At 35.2% G+C, this 27,168-nt stretch overlaps 1 protein-coding gene across 2 annotated transcripts in view; it reads left to right on the top strand.

Moving 5' to 3' along the window:
* The window catches only part of MNAT1 (MNAT1 component of CDK activating kinase), a 335,520-nt gene extending 313,440 nt beyond the window's left edge, over positions 1 to 22,080 (top strand). For both annotated transcript variants that reach the window (XM_037832592.1, XM_037832594.1), the window contains one exon: positions 21,624 to 22,080. In XM_037832592.1, coding sequence (XP_037688520.1) covers positions 21,624 to 21,744 — 121 coding nt within the window. In that variant the 3' untranslated portion in view covers positions 21,745 to 22,080. The remainder of the gene's footprint in view (positions 1 to 21,623) is intronic.
* Positions 22,081 to 27,168: the final 5,088 nt, after the last annotated feature.

Here is a 27,168-nt window from a genome sequence, read left to right as displayed (position 1 = left end):
AAATGCCAAGAGGCCAAAAACAACAGAAAATTATAAAGCATATGAAAAAACCAGACGATATGGATAACCCAAGCCCAAGCACCCAAATCAAAAGATCAGAAGAGACACAGCACCTAGAGCAGCTACTCAAAGAACTAAAGATGAACAATGAGACCATAGTATGGGATACAAAGGAGATCAAGAAGACCCTAGAAGAGCATAAAGAAGACATTGCAAGACTAAATAAAAAAATGGATGATCTTAACGAAATTAAAGAAACTGTTAACCAAATTAAAAAGATTCTGGACACTCATAGTACAAGACTAGAGGAAGCTGAACAACGAATCAGTGACCTGGAAGATGACACAATGGAAAATGAAAGCATAAAAGAAAGAATGGGGGAAAAAATCAAAATGGACCTCAGGGATATGATAGATAATATGAAACGTCCGAATATAAGACTCATTGGTGTCCCAGAAGGGGAAGAAAAGGGTAAAGGTCTAGGAAGAGTATTCAAAGAAATTGTTGGGGAAAACTTCCCAAATCTTCTAAACAACATAAATACACAAATCATAAATGCTCAGCGAACTCCAAATACAATAAATCCAAATAAACCCACTCCAAGACATATTCTGATCACACTGTCAAACACAGAAGAGAAGGAGCAAGTTCTGAAAGCAGTAAGAGAAAAGCAATTCACCACATACAAAGGAAACAGCATAAGACTAAGTAGTGACTACTCAGCAGCCACCATGGAGGCGAGAAGGCAGTGGCACGATATATTTAAAATTCTGAGTGAGAAAAATTTCCAACCAAGAATAATTTATCCAGCAAAGCTCTCCTTCAAATTTGAGGGAGAGCTTAAATTTTTCACAGACAAACAAATGCTGAGAGAATTTGCTAACAAGAGACCTGCCCTACTGGAGATACTAAAGGGAGCCCTACAGACAGAGAAACAAAGAAAGGACAGAGAGACTTGGAGAAAGGTTCAGTACTAAAGAGATTCGGTACAGGTACAATAAAGGATATTAATAGAGAGAGGGGAAAAATATGACAAACATAAACCAAAGGATAAGATGGCTGATTCAAGAAATGCCTTCACGGTTATAACATTGAATGTAAATGGATTAAACTCCTCAATTAAAAGATATAGATTCGCAGAATGGATCAAAAAAAATGAACCATCAATATGTTGCATACAAGAGACTCATCTTAGACACAGGGACACAAAGAAATTGAAAGTGAAAGGATGGAAAAAAATATTTCATGCAAGCTACAGCCAAAAGAAAGCAGGTGTACCAATATTAATCTCAGATAAAATAGACTTTAAATGCAGGGATGTTTTGAGAGACAAAGAAGGCCACTACGTACTAATAAAAGGGGCAATTCAGCAAGAAGAAATAACAATCGTAAATGTCTATGCACCCAATCAAGGTGCCACAAAATACATGAGAGAAACACTGGCAAAACTAAAGGAAGCAGTTGATGTTTCCACAATAATTGTGGGAGACTTCAACACATCACTCTCTCCTATAGATAGATCAACCAGACAGAAGACCAATAAGGAAATTGAAAACCTAAACAATCTGATAAATGAATTAGATTTAACAGACATATACAGGACATTACATCCCAAATCACCAGGATACACATACTTTTCTAGTGCTCACGGATCTTTCTCCAGAATAGATCATATGCTGGGACATAAAACAAGCCTCAATAAATTTAAAAAGATTGAAATTATTCAAAGCACATTCTCTGACCACAATGGAATACAATTAGAAGTCAATAACCATCAGAGACTTAGAAAATTCACAAATACCTGGAGGTTAAACAACACACTCCTAAACAATCAGTGGGTTAAAGAAGAAATAGCAAGAGAAATTGCTAAATATATACAGACGAATGAAGATGAGAATACAGCATACCAAAACCTATGGGATGCAGCAAAAGCAGTGCTAAGGGGGAAATTTATAGCACTAAACGCATATATTAAAAAGGAAGAAAGAGCCAAAATCAAAGAACTAATGGATCAACTGAAGAAGCTAGAAAATGAACAGCAAACCAATCCTAAACCAAGTAGAAGAAAAGAAATAACAAGGATTAAAGCAGAAATAAATGATATAGAGAACAAAAAAACAATAGAAAGGATAAATATCACCAAAAGTTGGTTCTTTGAGAAGATCAACAAGATTGACAAGCCCCTAGCTAGACTGACAAAATCAAAAAGAGAGAAGACCCATATAAACAAAATAATGAATGAAAAAGGTGACATAACTGCAGATCCTGAAGAAATTAAAAAAATTATAAGAGGATACTATCAACAACTGTATGGCAACAAACTGGATAATGTAGAGGAAATGGACAATTTCCTGGAAACATATGAACAACCTAGACTGACCAGAGAAGAAATAGAAGACCTCAGTCAACCCTTCACAAGCAAAGAGATCCAATCAGTCATCAAAAATCTTCCCACAAATAAATGCCCAGGGCCAGATGGCTTCACAGGGGAATTCTACCAAACTTTCCAGAAAGAACTGACACCAATCTTACTCAAACTCTTTCAAAACATTGAAGAAAATGGAACACTACCTAACTCATTTTATGAAGCTAACATCAATCTAATACCAAAACCAGGCAAAGATGCTACAAAGAAGGAAAACTACCGGCCAATCTCCCTAATGAATATAGATGCAAAAATCCTCAACAAAATACTTGCAAATTGAATCCAAAGACACATTTAAAAAATCATACACCATGACCAAGTGGGGTTCATTCCAGGCATGCAAGGATGGTTCAACATAAGAAAATCAACCAATGTATTACAACACATTAACAAGTCAAAAAGGAAAAATCAATTGATCATCTCAATAGATGCTGAAAAAGCATTTGACAAAATCTAACATCCATTTTTGATAAAAACACTTCAAAAGGTAGGAATTGAAGGAAACTTCCTCAACATGATAAAGAGCATATATGAAAAACCCACAGCCAGCATAGTACTCAATGGTGAGAGACTGAAAGCCTTCCCTCTAAGATCAGGAACAAGACAAGGATGCCCGCTGTCACCACCGTTATTCAACATTGTGCTGGAAGTGCTAGCCAGGGCAATCCGGCAAGACAAAGAAATAAAAGGCATCCAAATTGGAAAAGAAGAAGTAAAACTGTCATTGTTTGCAGATGATATGATCTTCTATCTAGAAAACCCTGAGAAATCGACGATACAGCTACTAGAGCTAATAAACAAATTTAGCAAAGTAGCGGGATACAAGGTTAATGCACATAAGTCAGTAACGTTTCTATGTGCTAGAAATGAACAAACTGAAGAGACACTCAAGAAAAAGATACCATTTTCAATAGCAACTAAAAAAATCAAGTACCTAGGAATAAACTTAACCAAAGATGTAAAAGACCTATACAAAGAAAACTATATAACTCTACTAAAAGAAATAGAAGCGGACCTCAAATGATGGAAAAATATTCCATGTTCATGGATAGGAAGGCTAAATGTCATTAAGATGTCAATTCTACCCAAACTCGTCTACAGATTCAATGCAATCCCAATCAAAATTCCAACAACCTACTTTGCAGACTTGGAAAAGCTAGTTATCAAATTTATTTGGAAAGAGAAGATGCCTCGAATTGCTAAAGACACTCTAAAAAAGAAAAACGAAGTGGGAGGACTTACACTCCCTGACTTTGAAGCTTATTATAAAGCCACAGTTGCCAAAACAGCATGGTACTGGCACAAAGATAGACATATAGATCAATGGAATCGAATTGAGAATTCAGAGATAGACCCTCAGATCTGTGGCCGACTGATCTTTGATAAGGCCTCCAAAGTCACTGAACTGAGTCATAATGGTCTTTTCAACAAATGGGGCTGGGAGAGTTGGATATCCATATCCAAAAGAATGAAAGAGGACCCCTACCTCACCCCCTACACAAAAATTAACTCAAAATGGACCAAAGATCTCAATATAAAAGAAAGTACCATAAAACTCCTAGAAGATAATGTAGGAAAACATCTTCAAGACCTTGTATTAGGCGGCCACTTCCTAGAGTTTACACCCAAAGCACAAGCAACAAAAGAGAAAATAGATAAATGGGAACTCCTCAAGCTTAGAAGTTTCTGCACCTCAAAGGAATTTCTCAAAAAGGTAAAGAGGCAGCCAACTCAATGGGAAAAAATTTTTGGAAAGCATGTATCTGACAAAAGACTGATATCTTGCATATACAAAGAAATCCTACAACTCAATGACAATAGTACAGACAGCCCAATTATAAAATGGGCAAAAGATTGAAAAGACAGTTCTCTGAAGAGGAAATACAAATGGCCAAGAAACACATGAAAAAATGTTCAGCTTCACTAGCTATTAGAGAGATGCAAATTAAGACCACAATGAGATACCATCTAACACCGATTAGAATGGCTGCCATTAAACAAACAGGAAACTACAAATGCTGGAGGGGATGTGGAGAAATTGGAACTCTTATTCATTGTTGGTGGGACTGTATAATGGTTCAGCCACTCTGGAAGTCAGTCTGGCAGTTCCTTAGAAAACTAGATATAGAGTTACCATTCGATCCAGTGATTGCACTTCTCGGTATATACCCGGAAGATCGGAAAGCAGTGACACGAACAGATATCTGCACGCCAATGTTCATAGCAGCATTATTCACAATTGCCAAGAGATGGAAACAACCCAAATGTCCTTCAACAGATGAGTGGATAAATAAAATGTGGTATATACACACGATGGAATACTACGTGGCAGTAAGAAGGAACGATCTCGTGAAACATATGACATCATGGATGAACCTTGAAGACATAATGCTGAGCGAAATAAGCCAGGCACAAAAAGAGAAATATTATATGCTACCACTAATGTGAACTTTTAAAAATGTAAAACAAATGGTTTATAATGTAGAATGTAGGGGAACTAGCAATAGAGAGCAATTAAGGAAGGGGGAACAGTAATCCAAGAAGAAGAGATAAGCTATTTAACGTTCTGGGGATGCCCAGGAATGACTATGGTCTGTTAATTTCTGATGGATATAGTAGGAGCAAGTTCACAGAAATGTTGCTATATTAGGTAACTTTCTTGGGGTAAAGTAGGAACATGTTGGAAGTTAAGCAGTTATCTTAGGTTAGTTGTCTTTTTCTTACTCCCTTGTTATGGTCTCTTTGAAATGTTCTTTTATTGTATGTTTGTTTTCTTTTTAACTTTTTTTTCATACAGTTGATTTAAAAAAGAAGGGAAAGTTAAAAAAAAAAAAAAGAAAAACAAGGAAAAAAAGATGTAGTGCCCCCTTGAGGAGCCTGTGGAGAATGCAGGGGTATTTGCCTACCCCACCTCGATGGTTGCTAACATGACCACAGATATAGGGGACTGGTGGTTTGATGGGTTGAGCCCTCTACCATAAGTTTTACCCTTGGGAAGACGGTTGCTGCAAAGGAGAGGCTAGGCCTCACTATAATTGTGCCTAAGAGCCTCCTCCCAAATGCATCTTTGTTGCTCAGATGTGGCCCTCTCTCTCTAGCTAAGCCAACTTGAAAGGCGAAATTACTGCCCTCCCCCCTACGTGGGATCAGACACCCAGGGGAGTGAATCTCCCTGGCAACGTGGAATATGTCTCCCGGGGAGGAATGTAGACCTGGCATCGTGGGACGGAGAACATCTTCTTGACCAAAAGGGGGATGTGAAAGGAAATGAAATAAGCTTCAGTGGCAGAGAGATTCCAAAAGGAGCCGAGAGGTCACTCTAGTGGGTACTCTTACGCACACTTTAGACAACCCTTTTTAGGTTCTAAAGAATTGGGGTAGCTGGTGGTGGAAACCTGAAACTATCAAACTACAACCCAGAACCCATGAATCTTGAAGACAGTTGTATAAAAATGTAGCTTATGAGGGGTGACAATGGGATTGGGAAAGCCATAAGGACCACACTCCACTTTGTCTAGTTTATGGATGGATGAGTAGAAAAATAGGGGAAGGAAACAAACAGACAAAGGTACCCAGTGTTCTTTTTTACTTCAATTGCTCTTTTTCACTTTAATTATTATTCTTGTTATTTTTGTGTGTGTGCTAATGAAGGTGTCAGGGATTGATTTAGGTGATGAATGTACAACTATGTAATGGTACTGTGAACAATCGAAAGTGCGATTTGTTTTGTATGACTGCGTGGTATGTGAACATATCTCAATAAAATGAAGATAAAAAAAAAACAAAGTTGCTTAGAAAAAGATAAATTTAATAAAGTATCCATGTTATCTCCTAATTATTCTTGGCTCTGCTTGGAATGGATTTGTAAAAGGGTTCCTGTTTATCAGAAAGGTATGTTTTAAATGTTCATCTCTAAAAAATAAAAATTTTTAAATAAATAAAAAACATATTTAGTCATTTAAAAAGTGTCATAAATCATTTATGTAACAAGTATGTAGCTTTACTTTTTGGTCACTCAGTATATAAAGTTATTCCTTTTGTTTCTCATTCTATCAGAATATATTCTGTTGTTTACTTAAACATGTGCCATATCAGTATTGTTTTAATTATATGTAGTCTTAAAATTATTTTTGTGATCCCTTTATTTCTTTTCCTTTTTTCTTGTTTCTTTCGTTTCATAGCTTAAGCAAGTCTTAGACATTTTGAATTAGAATAGAAATAGAAAATATAAGCTGATATAATGATTTTCAAATCAAAAGCTTGTTTTTCAAATCCTTTAAAACATGACAAAAACAGCAATAGAACTATGAAAAAAGTGGGATCAAGTTCAGAAACAACATATAGAAGGCAGTTATTATGTTTGTCTCAGGGAGAGAGTGGAAATCAGATCTGGAAAAAATTTTAAAAAAGGAGGTGCCTCAACAAGGTGTTGAAGGATGACTGGATATTTGCCAGACTATTAGAAGAAGAAAGGCATGCTAGTATGCGAAGGCTCAGCAGCATGACCCAGTAGATTGTGTTTCAGGAAGTACAAGTTCCTTGTTATTGCTGAAATATAAAGTATGAGGAGGGAAACATTGGGAGATGAAATTGGAGAAAAATACGGAGTCATATTAAGGGTCTGCTATGTTCCAGTGAAGAGTTTGGATTTTGGATTTTATCACTTAGGTGAAGGGAAATTACTGAAAGGTGTTAAGCAGAGAAGTGGCATGATGGAATTACTCTTGTTGAAAGATAACTAGGATGGTAGTGTGTAGATGTTGGAACCAGGATGGTATAGGTGGCAAAATTGAAGGAAAGGGAGACTAGTTTGTGGACCACAAACATTTATGGGAAGCTTAACCTTAAACACTTTAAAAAAGTAATACCAAGTTGTATAAGAGAGAGATTATAATTAAAACCTCAATACTTTAAAGTTCTCATGAGAGGCCATGTTTTATAAGTGACTGGTTATCCAAAAGAAATTGTCTGACTTACTACAAAGAAACTAATATAGAGAGGTATTACAGGTATTTTTCTTTAAATACTTCAGGGCTACTTTTTAGGTGCATATAGGTTTAGAATTATTACGTCTTCTTAGAGAATTGTTGTTCCTTTTATTGTATAGGTTCCTTCTCTATCCCTATTAATAATAGTTTGTGTTTTGAATTTATAAATAGTAAATTTATAATATCAGCAATATGTTAAATCAACTTTCTGTCAGTATTTACATAAATGTGTTTTTATAAATCCCTTTATTTTCATCTTTTCTAATGAAAGGATTTACAGTTACTTGTGTCTTAATTACTATACAATTTTTAAAAATTATAAATCTAACTATTCTTAGACCTTTAATTTCAATGTACAGATTTTATTTATGAATCAAATGCTTTTATATAAAATAGGAATCATTTTTTCCCTAATGTTCAGTGGACTCAGAAGCTTAATGGAATTAAATCTTTCCTGTATATCCAGCACTACCACATGTTTAATTAAATTCATAACTAATTACAGATTTAAAGATCTGATTCTTTAAAGCACATCAAACTCCTAACAAAGCTGAATTATAAATCTAACAAAATCTTCCAAGAACTACAGGACCTACTTTAAAAGGAATAAATTTGCCTTAAAAATTAAGTAAATCAAATTATCTTAAGTGTTTCAAACATTGGGAAAAAAACAACCAATATATACGACACAGCTCAGTAACTACAGAACCTATGTATATACCCATGTAATTATAGAAAAGTACCACTACTGTAGTTTCAATTTATTTCTTCTCCTAAGATTAGTAATTCATTCATTATCCAAGGTAAACAGAATTGCCACTTTAGTCCTCTAATAACTGAGTTAAGAGTTTGGGATTCTTTATTGGAGATCTGGGAATGGTACATAGGACCTGGGAATGCTTTTCGTGATGGATATCTTTTGTTCTTTCCTCCAGATCTATTTTATCCCTTCTTTACCCTGCTCCATTCTCTGAGATGCTGACATGTTTGGATCCTATCAGTGGCTCCTGGGCCTTTGGGTTTCTAGCTTGGGTTGCTGGTGGGAAATGGCAGCCTCAGCAGGAAATCAAAGGGAGGAAGAGCAGTGAGGTGCAGGTATTTATTTCCATGCACTGGCTGTGTCCTTCAACAGAATATCATCACTCATTTCAAGGCAACCTTTTCTAAACAAGTCTTCCTTTTTCTTGCCCTTTTTTTCTTTTAGGTCCACAGAAAGGCCCTTGTTTCTTTAGCCTAGAGGTGGCAATGGCTTGGCTGATACCCTGGGTTACTGAACTATGTCTTGTATTTCTCTATACCTTCACCTTCACTCCTGTAAATAGTCTCTTCGTAAATAAACCTTCCTCAGGTTATCCTTAGTAGACTATGATATCTGTTTTCTGTTGGAATCCTAACTGATAAACAAACCAAGACCCATATCCGTGTGGTTATACATTTTCTGCTAGATCAGTAGGGCCTTTTGAACCCGTTTTTCACCTAGGACTTAACCAGTCATAAAAGTTTGTTTCCATTCTTTGTCCCCATCCCCCCACCCCCCTTTTTTGGGTTTTGCTAATCAGTGCCTTTTCCTGAGTTGATGAATCCCTTAAGTTTCCCTCAAGCTTTTTTTTTTATTCCCCCATGCCAATGATACAACCCCTTTTAAAGCAAATGTGTAATTTTTAGCTTTTAGGACTGGCATATGACAATGGGATCCTGAATGCCTTATTTGGGTTGGAAATACACTTCCATTCACTTTTATAATTTCTTTATGTCTCCTTGACCACCATTCTGTATTCACATTATGGACACCCTTTCCTACATGATTTGAGCCGTGTAAGCAGAGGTAACAGTATTTGTTACCTCTGGCAAATCACATCTCTGAACCTGAACTTGCTCTTTATAAACTGGGGATACTCTCCTTCCCTCTTCCCTCTCTCACTGGGTTCTTATGAAGATCAAACAAGAAAATATATATTAAAAGTGTTCTATAAAATTTAGTAAGATAAAGCATTACCTAATATGTTGATATGGAACCTTATCTATCAATGGCTTATTTTCTTTTGTCACTGAGATTATGAGCTGTCAAGAACCATTAAGTAGAAATAAGCTAAACTGGGAACTCTGTGAATCTATTCTCTATTTCACATATTTTTTTTCACCAGATTATGATTATAGCAGACCATGCATATTTTTTGGATCCCTGCAGTCTAAAAATGCTTATTCTTGAGCAAAGAAAGAAAAGAAAGCAAGCTAGGGGAAAACTCATATCACCAAACTTCTTTTAAAATGTTTATAATCAAATCTGAGTTTAAACATTGTCAAATACATGGTTGTACTTTTGTAGCTAGAGTATTAAATCATAAAATGATTAAAAAGCTGTAGTCAGTTTTCTGTCTTAGAGATCACTCTTAATCTTCTGCTTTCCTTATACTTGTATAAATTTCTGTTTACCTGATACAAGACCCAGAGATACTCAGTCACCATCTGAAAATATTGTCCTCTTAAAGGAAAGCACACTAGGAATGAGGAGTTGGGTTGTACACATGTGTATGAAATCAGCTTTGCTGTCTAGATTATAGCACATTGTTACTGTTAATTATTTAAAAGACTCCTTATGTGTAAATTAAAGATATGTACTTTATGGAAGAAATACATACTCCTCCATAGGAATTACAGAATTACAATTTGCCCAAGTTCTGGTAAGTCAGGCACTTCAATTTTGGTTTCTGGAACTCATAATTTTCTATGAGAAATTATTCAGGTTTTTTTTTTTTTTTTTGACTGATACTGAGAACCATTTTATTGTCTTAACTATTCATAGAAAAATAAATAACGAGGAGTCAAGGACTTTTCATACAAACATTGCTGTTTAGAAGTGTTAAATTTTTGTTTGCTCTGAGGACATAAATATTTAGAAAATTCTTACAGTAAATATGATTATAGCAGTTTCCCAAAGCCAATAAACTAAGTATTTGGTCAGCTAATGAAAAATTCAGTCAGTGCAATTAAGCAGCTAATGTGAAGACACAAATCAGAGTTTCAGAGCTACTAAGTACCACTTACCATCATCATGTAGCTCAAGTGCTTTTACTCAAGTCTGAGCAGTGTACTTTCCTGTTCAAGGTAAACTTCTTCAGAGTAAGGATATTTCCAAACCTATTGTTTCCTGTTGTGCTCAGAAATGTTTTCTTGAGACATAGGTAGGGTTTTCATTTTTTAAAAATCCATCTTCTGAGCCTAAAGTTGTTATGAAAAACTTTTTATTATATAAGAGAGAAGTCAGGTAATTTGACCTCTATACAGAGCTCTTTGCCAGGAAAAAGATAAGAAATCTGTATGATGAATTCTAACAACATTTATTTTCCTTGTTTTTATTTGGCATAAATTTGAATACAAATTGGATTCCTTGTCAGGAACATTTTACAATACTTTTTGCCTAGACTGTTGACTGAATAAACACGACACATATGAAGGGCGTAGCTCTCCATTAGGATGTATTCAAAATTCCTTTATAAACACATACTTTATTCTTTGTGAATCAAGATCACATGAGTATATTTTAGTGTTTCAATTATGTTCTGATACTATATGAAATTTTCATACAGAGAATAATTGGAAATACTTTTTAAAAATGTATGAGTTATTGTTAAATTAGTTCTGCTGAGTCCAGCTGGAGAAAATCAGACAAATGAGTAGATTAGTAATCATTTTGTACACACCCATGGTTAGCTTCATCTCTCATTCCCGGCAATGGCTTTGCCAGATCACTACTTCACTACTCTGAAATCTCTTACTCCCACCCTGCTGCCTTCACACTCAGTAGGTTAGCCTATCAACCTACTTCACAGAGAAACTGTAGGTATGAACTCATTCCCTCAAAAGCCACAACCTAACTATAAACTTATTATATTCATACCCGTCGTTAACTCCTTTTGTCCATCCTTAGAGGAAGAGAGGCTTGTGCATCTGAGGCTAATCCTGTCACTTGTGTTCCATGTCCTACTTTGCTCTTCCTCTCTGATATTACACCATCAAGTTGGTCCCCATCCCTTTTTAAATTCTCCTCCTTCCATAGGCACTTTTTCCTCACCCCAAGAACATACTCAAATTTTCACCTTGAAACAGCATATTCATTTCATCAACGCTGAGTCTTCCTGTAACTAGTACCCTTTCTCCCACATTCAAAGACAAACTTTTGCAAGGTCTTTTGCTTGTTGTCTCCACTTCCTTATTTCTCATTCATTCCCAGATCTGGCTTTTAGTTTGAATCTGATTTTACTAACGTCACCACTGACTTCCTAATAACAGAATTTGGTGGGTACTCTGTAGTCCTTGTTTCATTTTACCTCCCTCCTGCAATTGAGACATTGTGGAAATATCCTCTTTTTCTTTATACTGTGTCTTTCCTTTGCTTTTGTGACATATTTCCTTTTAGTTTTCTTTCTTCCTCTCTGACTTCTAAATCTTTCTGGCTGATTCTTCTTCCTTTGGGTACTCCTTTAAAGTTGTTGTTACGCAGGATATGACTCCCAAGGATGAATCTGGACCTGACATCATAGGATTGAGAACATCTTCTTGACCAAAAGGGGGGTGCGAAATGAAACAAAATAGTTTCAGTAGCTGAGAGATTCCAAATGGAGTCAAGAGGTCACTCTGGTGGGCATTCTTACGCACTATATAGATAACCCTGTTCAGGTTTTAATGCATTGGAATAGCTAGAAGTAAATACCTGAAAATATCCAACTGCAACCCAGTAGCCTTGACTCTTGAAGAGCAATGTAGCTTACAAGGGGTGACAGTGTGATTGTGAAAGCCTTGTGAATCACACTCCCTTTATCCAGTGTATGGATGGATGAATAGAAAAATGGGGACAAAAACTAACTGAAAAATAGGGTGGGGGGTGATTTGGGTGTTCTTTTTTACTTTTATTTTTTATTCTTGTTTTTTGCTTTTTCTGGTATAAGAAAAGTTCAAAAAATAGATTGGGGTGATGAATGCACAACTGTATGATGGAACTGTGAATAGCTGTTTGTACACCACAGATGATTGTATGATATGTGAATATATCTCAGTGAAACTGAATTTTAAAAATGCTGTTGTGCAAGGTCCTTCCTTGACCTTTTAGTTTCACTCCCTACCATTTATTGAGTTCCTATTATGTGCTAGGCTCAGTGCTAGGCACTTCTGGTACATAATTTCTGATAACTTATAACAGTCCTGAACTGCCACATAACTTTCCTGAGGCACTACTGAGAGGGTAGTCAGGATTTAACACCAAATCTGTTTGATTCTAAAGCTAGATTATGAGAATTTTCAAACTTTAAAAAAAAAGGCAGAACCATTTTTTTCTTAAACAAATTTTACTAGGACCCCAAAATATAAAACAGAAAGCAGAACTAATCTGTTGGAGGGGTGGGGGGTGTGACAGTCCAGAGTGCCCTGCCTGATAGCTTGGTCTTCCTCCCCATTCTGCCCACCCCCTGCAAAGCTTCAAAGGTATGTGCTCATAACCTAACAGCTGAGCACTGCATAAAGGGTGCAGTGCTTTATGTTAAATCCCAAGTCTATATTTTCTTTCTTTTAAACTCAGATTTCTAACTAGATCCTGAACATTTCTATCTTTTTACCTGTAAGTCTGATAAGTACCTCAGTTGGTACATCTGATAGGTGCCTCAGTTCCTTATGTCTGGAATGGAGCTTATCTTCCTTGTGAAATCTACTCCAACTGTTTATTATACCCCCTATTGTGAAACTTCCTAGCCCAGTCAATCTTCCAGGCTTGAGACCTGGGTGTAATTAAAGATTTCTTCTCTCTTTTATCCCACATATAATTGGACCCTATGGGTCTTTAGCATCATGGATCTCATAATCTTTCACTTTGCCTCCTTTTCACCCCCTCATTTTTCAATCTATCTTTCATACAAAGATAAAGAGAATTCTGAAATGCAATTGGATTGAATTATTCACCTGCGAAAATTTTTTCATGGTTTCCCGTTACCTATTTTGAAAGATATTCAAAGCAAACAAGACCTTCAAAGATTCGACACTCAGAACATACCATGTTCTGTAGGCCTCCAGCCATTGCACACTCTTCTTTCTAGAATGCCCCCTTTGCCTCTTTATCTACCAGACAAATTATTGTTCTTCCTTTATATATCAACTTATGCATTATGATTTTTTTGCAAACACTCTCTTTATTTCTTTAGGTTTCCAGTTCCCTTATATTTAAAAATTGTTTATTTTCATGTCTTTCTTCCCACTAGACTATGAGCTCCTTGAGTTGGGTACCATTTTCTCATTTTACACCCAATATAGTACCTAATATATAGTAAGGGTTCAAGGTATGTTTAATGAATAAATGGATGGATTCTTCTCAGAAGATAAATTTTTTTTCACCTTATCTGGGTGTAAGCTGTTCTATCTGCTAATGATGCAGTGGTATAATGTTCTCTTCTGGTTTTAGGACTCTGTATTATTTCCCATACTTGTCCTTTACCCACTGTTCTCATTTATTTTACAAAACATGTAAAATTAGTTTCCAGTATCCACTTGTAATATTAATTATAAACATGTCTTTAAAGATGTGATTTTATTCTCTTGATATTTATTTTATGTTGTTTCAAATAAAATTAACCTATTTTCAGTTCCATAGTCATTAATTTTTGCAAATAGAGGCCAGTCAGGACCAAACTATATTAAGAATAACCTTAGTTTTTGCTTCTATTTTATTTTCTGGTGACTCATTATGACAGGTAGGTCCACTCCAAAGCATGATTGAGTTAAGAAAATTGTGTATCCTATTTTATAAACATTGGAATGTCAGGTAGAAATGATTTTACTCTCTCAAAAGGTACAAATCAAGAAAAAGGTAGGGTTTTTTTCCTTCTTTTTTACCTTTTATAGTGATGACATAAGAAATGAAGTTTTTTATTATAAAGATAGTTTTTAATGTATTGAAGCAGTTTCTGTAAAGTTAAACTTTTAAAACTCATGATTTGGAGAAAAAGTCATATGTAATTCATTAGAACATGATTTTCTTTAAAATATTATACCAGCATGCACAAAGTTACAAAAAAATGTAGTCTGGAAGCAAAATAATACTGAAAATAATGCTGTAATCTTTTAAATAGGAGGAAAATATTTTCTTACACATGAAATTTTGGTCCAAATGATATTTAACCAACTAACTGAGTAGTCTATTAAAACAATCTATTCCAGAAAAGCTTCACTTTTGGTACTATTGATTGCATAAACACATTACTTCTGATAATGGGCATAGATTATTTTTTTCCCGGAGTGATGCTGTGGTTTTGCTTTTGGAAGAGAGTGCAAATTTTCTGTGGGCTTAAGTATCAAAAGTGCTTCTTAAAAACTTGAAATTGTTATGCAATGAACCAGAACTCTTGGAGCTTTTTCAGATTTTACGATTATAGTCACTGGTCCCTTGAGTACATTTCACTTGCTGGAATATAGAATTTTCCGTAATTAAGAGAAAACATCGGTTATTTTATCCTCTTGACTCTTTGTCTTTGCTTGTTGTTTGATTTAGAGATTTATCCAAGTTGTTGGCATGATTCAGATTCCAGTGCATGAAATACAGCTTTTGAGAACAGGGTGCTTTGATGGAAAAATAAATATCTTACAAAATATCCAGCCTTTGGGTGTGTCCAGTCCTAATTTGTTATTTATCTTTGTATTCATAGGTGTATTCCATTACAGTGTTTATCTTTTTTATTTTATTCATTTTATTTTTATGCAATTTTATTGAGATATATTCACACACTCACACAATAATACAAAGTGTACAATCAGTTGTTCACAGCATCATCATATAGTTGTGCATTCATCACACAATTTTTTGAACGTTTTAAATACTCCAAAAAATAAAACTAAAATTAGAATAAAAATAAAAAGTAAAATAGAATACCCAAAACATCTCATATTCCCTTTTCCCCCTTATTATTCATTTAGTTTTTGTCCTCTTTTTTCTACTCATCTGTCCATACACTGGATAAAGGGAGGATGAGCCACAGGGTTTTTACAATCACACAGGCATCCCATAAAAGCTATTTAGTTACATGATCATCTTCAAGAATCAAGGATACTGGATTGCAGTTCAACAGTTTGAGGTACTTCCTTCTAGTATTCTAATACACTAAAAACTAAAAAGGGATATCTATGTAATGCATAAGAGTATCCTCCAGAATGACCTCTTGTCTCCATTTGAGATCTCTCAGCCACTAAAACTTTATTTTGTTAATTTCTCTTCCCCCTTTTAGTCAGAAAGGCTTTCTCAATCCCATGATGCTGAGTCCAGGTTCATCCCTAGGAGTCATGTCCCATGGGGCCAGGGATATTTATACCCCTGGAAGTCATGCCACACATAGGGGGAAAGGCGATGAATTTATCAGCTAGGGGACTTAGAGAGCAACAGGCTACATCTGAGCCACAAAAGAGGTTCTCTGGGGGTGACTCTTAGGTACCTTAGTCTCTCCTTTGAGTAACAAGCTTCATAAGGGCAAGCCCCAAGATTGAGGACTTAGCCTACTACAATGGAAGTTTAATGTTTCCACATTTTCCCCAGGCCCTCAAAAGGGCTTTGCAAATACTTTTTATTCTCTGCCCACATTACTCCGGGATGTATTGGAGTTTCACGCTGACCTGTACAAACCAACCAGATCTCATCCCCTATTCAAGGTTCCATGTAATTATGGTGTTTGAATAAACACCCCATTCAAGTTAACGTATATAACTTGCTACAGAAAATAGATTTTGCACCAAATAAACATATCTTCCTTTAGTCTCACACACAAGTTGAAGTTTTAAAACACAGTCAGTATCATCCTTTTCCCTTTAGTCTGGTTTATCTTACTTCTAATAAAGTCTGTTTTGTACATATCTCTTAATTGAAGTCTGATCTCTTTTTCAGCTTCTTTAACATTTGCCCTATGGGGTAATGCTGACATTGAAAGCTGCTGGACTCTGGCTCTGAGTCTCAGGTGTCACACAGATACCTGAAGTTCCAGGGTACATCCAGATTATACACAAACAGCTCAGCATCTCAGAATTTAGAGACAACCATTACAACTCATGAATAGTTGTGACCACTGTAAGAGCTTACAGTCTAGGAACCTTTACCATAAGCCTTCCCCTGATAACCTATGCTCTTAGATTCAGTTCTCTGAGTTTGCGAATTATAGTTAGTCCATATTAGTGAGGCATAATAATGTTTGTCTTTTCAATTCTGGCTTATTTCACTCAACATTCTGTCCTCAAGGTCCATTCACCTAGTTGCATTCCTCACAACTTCATTACTTCTTGCCACTGCTCATTATTCCATTGTATGTATACACCACAGTTCACCATTCCGTTTATCAGTCATTGTACCCTTAGGCCATCTCCATCCATTGCAATCATGAATTCTGCTGCCATAAACACCAGTGTGCAATGTCCGCTCATGTCCTTGCTCTCAGTTCTTCCAACTATATACTCAATGACGGGGTTGCAGAACCATATGGCAGCCCCATAGTTAGCTTCCTGTGGAACCACCACACTGCCCTCCAGCTGGGCTGCACCATTCTACTTTCCTACCAACAGGGAATAGGTACATCCCTCTTTCCACACTTGTATTCCTCTTTTTACTTTTAAACAGTTTTATTCACACACCATACAGTCCACCCTAAGTAAACAATGATTCCCAGTATAATCACATAATTATGTATTTACCACCAGCATAGATGGTCTACATGTCTTGCATAATCACTTTGTTTCCAAATTTGAGTATAAATCTGAAATCAGCTTTAATAATTAGATTATTCAATTAGTATTCTATTGGTTTCTGAAAGTCTGTTGTATTTTCAGTTGGAGTTTGCAAAGCCATTGTTTTTATAACCAAACTGCCCTCAGAATTATGGACAATAGTTCTGACTTACAGTGCCTTTCCCCATTAATCTTAGACTATACGGTCATCCATTGCCTTCTGCAGACAATTCGTCTATTATTCTACCTCATGATTAGGTTAGGACACCTGGATTGCTAACCTTTTTTCAGAATGCATCTGTTTTTTTGGTGATAGCTCTCTGAGCATACTATTGCTCTTTTAAAATCTCTTTTAGATAAAGGTATTAATGTAAATCTTGTACAGCTTTGGCCGACCTTCTTACAAAAGCTCTTGGTCTTGACAGTTGAGATCAGCTGACTGATCTCTATAATGGCATCTAGATTTGAATTTTGTGGGCAGGTAGCAGAACTGTTTGGAACTGGTCTTTTTAATGCAAGGTGGCTTTAAATACAAACTTTAAAAATGGGCCAGCTTGTAAAAAGAAAGTCTTAGTCTCTAGAGATTACTCTCCTTCTTAGTTTGAACCAGTCCATGTTTTTAACTCTCTATGTGGCATGGAAATTTGAGATGGAGGAAACTAATATGAGCTTCACATTTTCATTTCAATTTAAATTCTAGTAGTTCTTGATTTTCTGGAGCCAAAGTGTTTCAGTGGTTATCATAAGCAGATTATGACTGGAGAGGAAGAGTGCCACTTCTTGGCTTGAGTGACAACCCCTGCCTTCTGCCCTTCTGCCCATAGCTAACTCAAAGCATTGTTGAATAGCACTAAAAGGAGTTTAGTCCAAGACTTCAGCCAGATGGTCAGTAGGGCTTTTAAAGGAAGGGAAACAGTAAAAGAGTAGTCTCAGAGGAGCACTCTTATGTTAAAGAACTGAGAGAATGAAGTCTTTCTGAGGCTAAGTGTAAATTATACCACCTTCCAAGGAAGAAAAAGCTGCTAAAAGTAACAGAAGAAAATGACAGTGTAGGAAATCAAAGTTCAGGAACAAACCTTTTAAGTGTGGTTTTCTAACGCTTATTCCTCTCATATTTCCCTCTCAGGATCCATTGCCCTGTTTTCTTCCTCCCTCTCCAAAGTCCAGTTGAAAGAGATTTCGATAGGTAGTAGCTAAGGAAGGCAGTTTTAGACAGAGCGTAAAGTAGGGCATAAGGTGCCCTTTGTAAAAGAATTATCTTAGACATACTTTTAAAAACATACTTGTTTTAACCTTAATAAAATAATCAAAGGTGATTTTTTTAACTTTTGAGTTTAGTCTGCTTTCAGTAAAAATAAGGTATTGGTACCAAAATAAGCAAACTTTTTTTTCGTTTCCTGGTTTCTGCTTATAAGATTTACAGGTATTTAAAATAAACCCATGAAAAACAGAAATGGTGTCCTGGGATTGGCTAAATAGTCAGTGCAATTACCTCCAGGCTCCAAAACCCAACTGAGCTTAACTTTTGGAAATAAATTTGGCAAAGACTTCTTCCTCATTCTGTTGTACAAAGGTGTACATGAAATGATACTGACCTCTGCCAGAAACCCCAGGAATCCTATTCAGTGATGTACTTGTAACGGTCATGAAAGAATTAAAACAACACAGATGTGGTTTAATGTGAAAAAGTGGGCAAAACACTAAATTCTCATTGTGTGGTTTCAATGTGGCAGATCCTTTAAAATACTTTGGTGTGCCACAATAATTAAAGGGCTTAAGAACATTAAGTTTAGATAGTTAGAAAATAAAAGCCCACAGCCGAATAACAAGAATGAACTATGTTTTGTTTTTCTAAATTGGAATTAATGTAGGTTGCCATGGTGCATACAGGTTGAAATATTTAACTGTAACTGTTTTGTGCAGCCCTGGAGATCAAAAACAGCAATGCAAGTATGCAGCACTCAAAAGAATCATACACAGAGACTGATTATTATAATGTAGGGAAGTGCATTTTCTTCAGTGCTACACAAAGAAATTTTAATTGACTTGATTTGGACAGTGAGAATTGTACAACTTAGCATTAATAACCCAAATTTAAAAATACTTGCTCATTGCTCTGGATTGTGACTCTTGGTTTCAAGAAATACTATTTTCAAACACTAATCATTTTAAATAAACTTTTTAAAAACACATCGATGACATCAATGAGTGTGACTGTTACTACATTTTACCCATAAAAGCTGAACTGTTTTATATACTCTTTAAGGAAACAGTGCACAGTCATAAATTAAAAGATGCAACTGTTTTGGATATTTTACTGGTGGTCCTGTGTTTTCCCTGCCAGCAGTGCAGCTGTTTCAGGTTTCTCGGGATAACATATAAAAAGCTATATGTACACTGTAAGATTATGCTTGAATTGCCAAGCCAGAGATGGTATGACTCAACTTTCCCAGAAGCAAGTTGTACCAAAATGTAATGAATCAAAACAGCTCGTTGCACAGTGGTTTGTATTACAGCTATGAAAACCAGTTCTCATTTTTGATAGCTGGCTGCTTAAGGTCGACAGACATTCTACTGTGGTGCTTAAATTTTGCCTTGAGTGAACAGCCATTCAAGATAAGACTGTTGTTTTTAGGGTCTGAGAAAAGGAAGAGAGTGATACATCATCTGTTATATGAATAAAAATTAGACAGCTGGAAACTTGTATCGGGATGGAACATTTCATTTCCAAGTTACCTGTAAAAATATTATTCATTTATTATTTGTGTGATAGTTATTGAGGTCCTAGGGGAAAGGAATTGTTTTTATGCTGTTCCAGGTTGATTTTTGGTGATTTAACACTTACCTCATTTCTCATGCATTGGAATCTTAGCAGTTGACATTTTATTGTGTCCTGGGAGGTAATAAGCAGGTACCTTTAAAGCCACGTGGGAGGTTTGGCGAATTCCTATTTATACCTTGTGGTACCTAAGGTTCTATGGAAAAATATGAGAGTGACTACTTAAGAACAGTAGTCTCCAGAGTGGGATGCATCCCAGCAAGATGTGTAAGATGGGGTGGAGTGTAGGGAGAAAACATTAGAACTCTTTTTAAATATTTTATCTCATTCTTTACATTTTTCTACTGATATATATATATAATATACTGACTATATTAGTATGTTATATATATTATAGTACATAGTATATTAGTACTATATGTATATAATTTATAAATAAGTATACAAATTTTGAAGATGTGTGCCCAAACTTTTTTTACTGCTGCAAGTATACTATCAAAAAAAATTGTAGAATCTTGCTTAGTAAGTATTAGTTCCCTTCCTCCTACTACTTTTCCATTTCACCCTTGGCAAAGAATTCAGTTAACAACTTGATTTGTGGCATTGTGAATAAATTACAGCCAATTCCAGGAGCTTAGGCTGTATCTCTTTGACCACTTTTTCTACGTGGTCTCTTATAATGCCATATATTTTTTAAACACACAAGCTTACTAAAAGGATACAAATGAAAAACAGACTTGTTATTATGTTAGAAATAATAAGTTGTTCATGCATCAAGAGCCTGACACACAGGAAGTTTGAATGAATGAGTAGAAAAGTTTCCAAGTTATTAAAATGTTCTGGTACCTGATTTATTCATTTGCCATACCTGTAATTCTGAGGCGGGTGAAGCTCCTTTACTTCCTGAGGCCTGACAAAACAATGTGGTTTCTTAAACTAGGCATTGAAGCAAAGCTGGAAATATTTACTTTCCAGCAGTAGTGGTAGTCATGCTAACAGGTTGCTCCTCTTTAACTGAGATTGCCCCATTTTTCAGGCGTTTTGTATACCTTTGTCAAGGTAGGAAATTTTAATTACTGAGAAGCTGTGTGTGATTGAAGAAAAATAGTGTCTGCTGCGCAGTCTTTTGAGATCAGTCCAAAAGATTTCTATATTTACTATTTGGGACTATTTTGAACTCAAACTAAGTCTCAAGAGATTTGTTAGAGATATAGTTTTCTAAGGTTTCCTTTACTGCAAGGGAGACAATTATTTGGGGGAGGGTGGGGGATGGGGGGTGGATATTGAAGTAATTTTTAGGTAAATAGTATGGTCTCTCCCTTCTCGCATTTGTTTAGGTGTTTAGGGGTTCGTTTTGAAACATGTTTATGTAAAAATTAGTATTGTTAGTATTGTGATACGGTATATTTATATATTAAGAATATGCTAAGGAGGAGAGTGACAGGTGTTCAAATGATAGTCAACAAAACTAGTCCTGAAAATTGTTAAATAGGGGAACATTTTTGTAGCAAGTAATATTTTTGAACTTTTCCTTCAGAGCTGTGTTTTTAAGTTTATAAAGCCTGAACATTTCAATCTCGGAATTCTCCCTTTTACATTTGAATCAGTTTTACTATTACTTTTTAAAATGTTACCAATTTATATGTGCTTTCTATATCAATGCTATACCTTTTGTTTTATTTTGTTTTAGGTATTTAAACCATGTCAGAGCTGCCTCTCCACAGGACCTTGCTGGGGGCTATACTTCTTCTCTTGCTTGTCACAGAGCACTACAGGATGCATTCAGTGGGCTTTTCTGGCAGCCCAGTTAACCTTTATTTCTCAGCTTATAAGATTTGGACCTTGGAGCACAACTAGGAGCTAGCAAAACAAACTTGTAAAATTATAACCATATGGAGCTGCACAACAGTACTTACCACTAGCAACTGTTAAAGTATTTATAAAGAGAAATTTTTAGAAGTAAGCTGATTGATATAATGGAGGCATATCTGTGAAAAAGATTTATTTTCTAACTTATACTTTCCTCAGAGGGATTGAAGAAGTAAGTGTCATCTGATGAAAGATATGAATAATTCACCTATGTATATTTGAGGTTGACAGGCAGACTTGTAAAATCTTTTTAAAAATAAAGCTATACTTTATATTAAGTTTTGTGGTTTTCTCTTATTTCACCATTTTACTTGAACATATTTTAAAATGCCATTTTGATTACAACATTTAGTGTTAATATCCAAGCCTATTATTTCTTCTCATAAAATGTTCCCTTTTTTCCCAATGTCTTCTTAATATTAGTCCAGACAGGTGGCTATATTGCCTTCTACCAGCAGGTTGTGGCAAGTAAAATCTGGCCTGTGATAATGTCATTCCCTCAATATTATGAACTCAATGCCTGTTTTGAGCAGTGGAAGGTGAGGCAAATCTTGATCAAGGTGTTTTATTTCCCAGCTGTGAGCCACACTCAGGATAAACCAGAGCAGAGCATTAACCTGTTTTAATGACATTCAAAGAAGTTAATAAAATTTAATACTTAAATGTTAAATGGCACCTTTCACTTCAAATGTGAGCTCATTTTATGATGAAACCTTGGAGACTGGAAATGGTACTTTTTAAGTGAAATTTCCCTATGTGTAAATTGTAGACTCTGATGTAGTTTTCTGTTGAAACTTCAAAGGCTTTTATTATCCTCAGGGTTTTTCTTACAGAGTTTGACGTAGATTGGATGGATATTTGCAGCATCTCAACCTTGCATGAGTCTATCACATAGACCACTGGATATAGGACATAGTTTCTCAAGGAAATTAAGGGATTCTTGTCAAATCTCCATTACAACAGATGTTCACTTTATGGTTGGCCAATTATGTGAAACAAAATTTGTGGTTCCATTAGAGTGGGAATATGCATAACAATTCCCATCTTATTTTACTAAGCTGGTATTATTTTCAGGAGTGCATCGTCATCTTTACAATACTTCTATCTTTTGATAAATGAGAAAGCCAAGGTATTATATAAATTGGACAGGTCAGTATCATACACAAGTTAGTAAAAAGCCAGGACTAGAAAGAAGTTTAGAAGTTTTTCTTCTAAATTCAGTTCTATCTATATCCAGTAAGTATTCTCCAACTGAAAATTAGTTCTTCAAGAACAATCTGTAAAATCCGTTCAGTGAATAGTGAGAGCATTGGACCTTATCCTTTAAGGCTTTGCTGCATTCAGTTGCCAAGTATGGTAACCAGTCTTTAAAAAAGAAACACTATTACTTTTTCCTGTACCTTGTATTTAAATGAATGTATTTAAATGAAATGAAGTAATTAATAGAACATTTCAAAGGCTTTCAAGCCTTGTTTTCCACTTTATTATTGTAGAGATTACACACACCTAATTTGACAAACAAATTAAAATTCCAAAATCTTTGTATGTTTGCAAACATTTTGTACTTACTATTGCCATACTTTGTTCACTAGGCCAACTTTAGAAGTTATGAACTGTCCCTATTAGGTCAGATGGAATGATGAAAGATAAACTAGTGACAATTCACTGGATTTTAGAGAATTCACTAAATAACATATAACTATTTTGAATTGATGTAGGTATCTCCTACTCTCCCAGTAATTTTCTTTGGAAGGCAAAAGTCTCTAAAGTCTTTCATCTACATGAATTAATATAGTTTTCCAAGGGTTTTAACATTTTAAAACACTAACACAGAGATAACAACTGAACTACTGAGCATGAACTATGTGCCATGTATTGTGCTTCATGCTTTGTCTATTATCTAATCCTTAAAACAGTGCTACTGTTGTATTCTACATTTTAAAAGATGGGGAAGCTGAGACAGAGAGAGGTTAAATAACTTGCCCAAGGTCAACACAACTTGAAAGTAGCAGAGATGGGATTTGAACCCCAAGCCATCAGACTCCAGAATCGATGCTCTAGAGATAACTGTCAGACTTAAAAACAGCTGTGCTAAAACCAGGTCTAGGTAGTCAAACTTCGTGAGACTTCCAGGAAGTTTTACAGATTATATATCTAGTTCTATGGGATATAAATGACATCAACTAAATGACCTTGTTGATATCCTTGAGAGAAGTTCTGAGAAATTCATTTATGTAGAAAATGATGTTACTACTAATAAAGCAGATATTAATGGTATTGAATATATTTGCTTAGTTAGGATGCAATATTAATGTTCCTTAATTTGATTCAATAAATATTTCAACTAAGCTTTTAGAAACTATCTTTAGCATGTCAGTAGGTATTTAGATTATCATTTCAAAATCCAACTAAGGTGACAGAAAGCTTGTCAAAAGTTAACAAAATTTAAAAATTGCATCTAATGAATTTTCCAGCTGTCATTGTCTATTGGATTCATTAAGAGTTTGGTATTCAGAAGTTAAGTGGGCTTAGATTTAAAGAATGATACAATCACTGGTTCACTTATTCACTATGAGGGAAAAGGAAGGGTTAAAATGTTAAAGCATTTAAGGATATTGTGTCTTCTTTACAATTATATATTGCATATGTCATTTAATTAAGGGGTGACTAAATGGAAGCAAGAGTCTGCACTTCACATGTGTGAATAAGAACATCATTTGAACTCCCACTCAATCTTCACATAACCTAGTACATCACTGAACAGTACCATGAAAAAGATTCCTCTTCCTACATGCAAATTAATTCTCTTTGCTTAGATTAGGGAAGGCAAACCATGGCCTCTGGCCAAATCCAGCTTGCTGCCTGTTTATGTGCCCCATGAAGTAAGATTGGTTTCTACATTTTTAAATGATTGATAAAAGTCAAAGCAATATATCATAACACATTGAACATATATGAAATGAAGATTTCAGTGTACATAAAGTTTTACTGGAACTTAGCTACACTCGTGTATGTATTGTCTGGCTGCTTTTCCATAAGGCAGAGTTGAAAAGTTGCAACAGAGACAGACCTTAAAGTCCACAAAGCCTAAAATACTATACCTGGCCCTTTTCAAATAAAAAGGTTGCCAATCTCTGGCTGAATTAGTCGCAAGGCCTCACAGAGGATTTGGTGGTGTGAGTTTCAAAACAATTCAACTGAGGGCTCTAATTCAGTATTTCCCTACACTTAGAACCATTTATTGCCTTCATCCATTTACATTACTTGCTTGGCTTCTGAAGGCCTACTTTTTCTGTAGGGTCAGGAAGTAAATATTTTAGACTTTACGGGCCAAGAGGCAAAATTATGGATATTAATATTAGGATATTATGTAGGTACTTAAATAACAAGAGAAAAATTGCCACAATTTTCTGACAAAATTCAAAGTAAAATAACTGAGTAGACTTTTTGAAAATGCCGCCTTTTGGGGAATAATATTTCCCTTAATTGGGGCTCTAAGTTAGTACTCCCTATCAAAATCAATTGTAAATGATCATGTTAATGATTTTGTATGCGACTTTACATACTTCATCTTTAAAAATGTGTTTTCACGGATAGGTACTGTTAAATACTGCTATCATTTCAAGGAGTATATGATTTTAACTGAGCATTTTCATTTGAAAGGCATTTATAAAATCCTATCAATCTTCTCCTGATACTCACCTTTTTGCCTGTCATTTACAGAGCATATTAATCACTTCCAGTGAAGATTAGGTAGAAGCTCAATTGCAGTTAGATCAGTTCTGAAAAATGGAAATTTCTTTTGCCTTTGCACCAATGTCTGATAAATGCTGAACTCAGAAAGTACATCCACTGCTAATTTGTGTGAGAATGGAAATCTCATGTTTTTTTTTTTTTGATGAGATGATAAAGTAGTGATATTACTTGTAATTCAAATGTTAGTTGTCAATACTACTTTACAGTGCTATGTTCTACATATAAGCTCTGTTTTGTTTTGTAATTTTAGATTGAATTCTTCATGAAATATTATTGAGGTTTCAGCAAAAGCTAATTTCCAGAGCCATGCAGTGTTCCAGAATAGTGTTTAAGGGTAGTTCTTTTTTAAAAAATTTCAATCTCAGCCCCACCCAATCTCAAAAAACTGCAATCATACTTCACCACTGCAAACCCATGGAACGGATGCAGGGTAAATCAGAATATTAAACTTTCTGACAAAAATTCAATGAACTAAAGATTCTTAAAGTCCATGAGAGTGAATAAAGTTAATGTTGACACTACTAGTTCAGTAACACATGATAGATTCAACTATTTTCTGCAAGGTATTTGCTGGTAAATAATACAGCAAGTAAACAGGTTTTTTATGACTAAAACTGTAAGTTTTAAACACTACATTTTCATAAGCTTTGTAAATTCGTCCAACTAAAACTTTTTGCCCCCCATATATGTATTTGGTTTTTTTTTTCTTTTTTTTTTTTTTAAGCAGTTTTGATTCATCTTAGCAGATCCCACCTCAGGTTGTACTGAACTAGTGTTTCTGAACTTTTTTTTAAAGTACTCTCACCTGTAGTTGTCCCATGTAGACTATTTATTCATAGAGGCTAATTCTTCAGTCACTTCAAACTCTATATTGCTATCTCAAATAAACATAAATTGACCAGTATTGGTTAACATGTCAACTCATCAAGAGCCCAGAAACCATCCAAATCATTTGCCTTTTAAATTGACTGTTGATGTTGCTCCCAATGTCCTCAACTCTGAGTGACTCTTCTTGCCGAAAGGCTAATAGTCTTAAACAAATTAATTTTCTCTGGACATATTTCTTTGCCTGTTGCAATCAAACACAATTTAATTAACTAACTATTGGTAAATGGCTTTATTTACTTAGATAAAAAAATGAGCCACTCAGAAACTCACTTTGGTTGCAGTCTCATTTTCATTTTTTCTTTTTGTGGAGAAATTCTATGGCAATAAGATATTTCCATTTTAAATTTTCTAATTTTTCTGACTGTTGCTTGCTTGTGAGTTGGGAGTATTGTGATAAGTCTAACTGGTTAATGCCAACATATATTGTATTCTTTTAGCTAAGTTATAGATGGTTTGCAATCTAATTCAATATAAAAATAATTTGTACTCCACAGTGTCTTAAGAGCATGACATCTGAAGTCTACTTTTTTTCTGATCATGATGGAAATGCACTGGTAATAAAAAATAAAATGTTGTGGTTTGCTGACATACGTGGCAATCAAAATGCTCTTTGTTGAGTTCAGCTGTGTTACAGCAACTTACAGGGTGCTGAGCAGCAGTGTGAAGTGGTGAGAATGCCACAGTCTATGTTGCAACTACTCTACTCTGCTTTTGCACCGAGA

The sequence above is a fragment of the Choloepus didactylus genome, chromosome 4 (assembly GCF_015220235.1).
Source record: "Choloepus didactylus isolate mChoDid1 chromosome 4, mChoDid1.pri, whole genome shotgun sequence".
In the NCBI taxonomy this organism is placed as follows: domain Eukaryota; kingdom Metazoa; phylum Chordata; class Mammalia; order Pilosa; family Megalonychidae; genus Choloepus; species Choloepus didactylus.
This window is presented reverse-complemented; position numbering and strand designations above follow the sequence as displayed.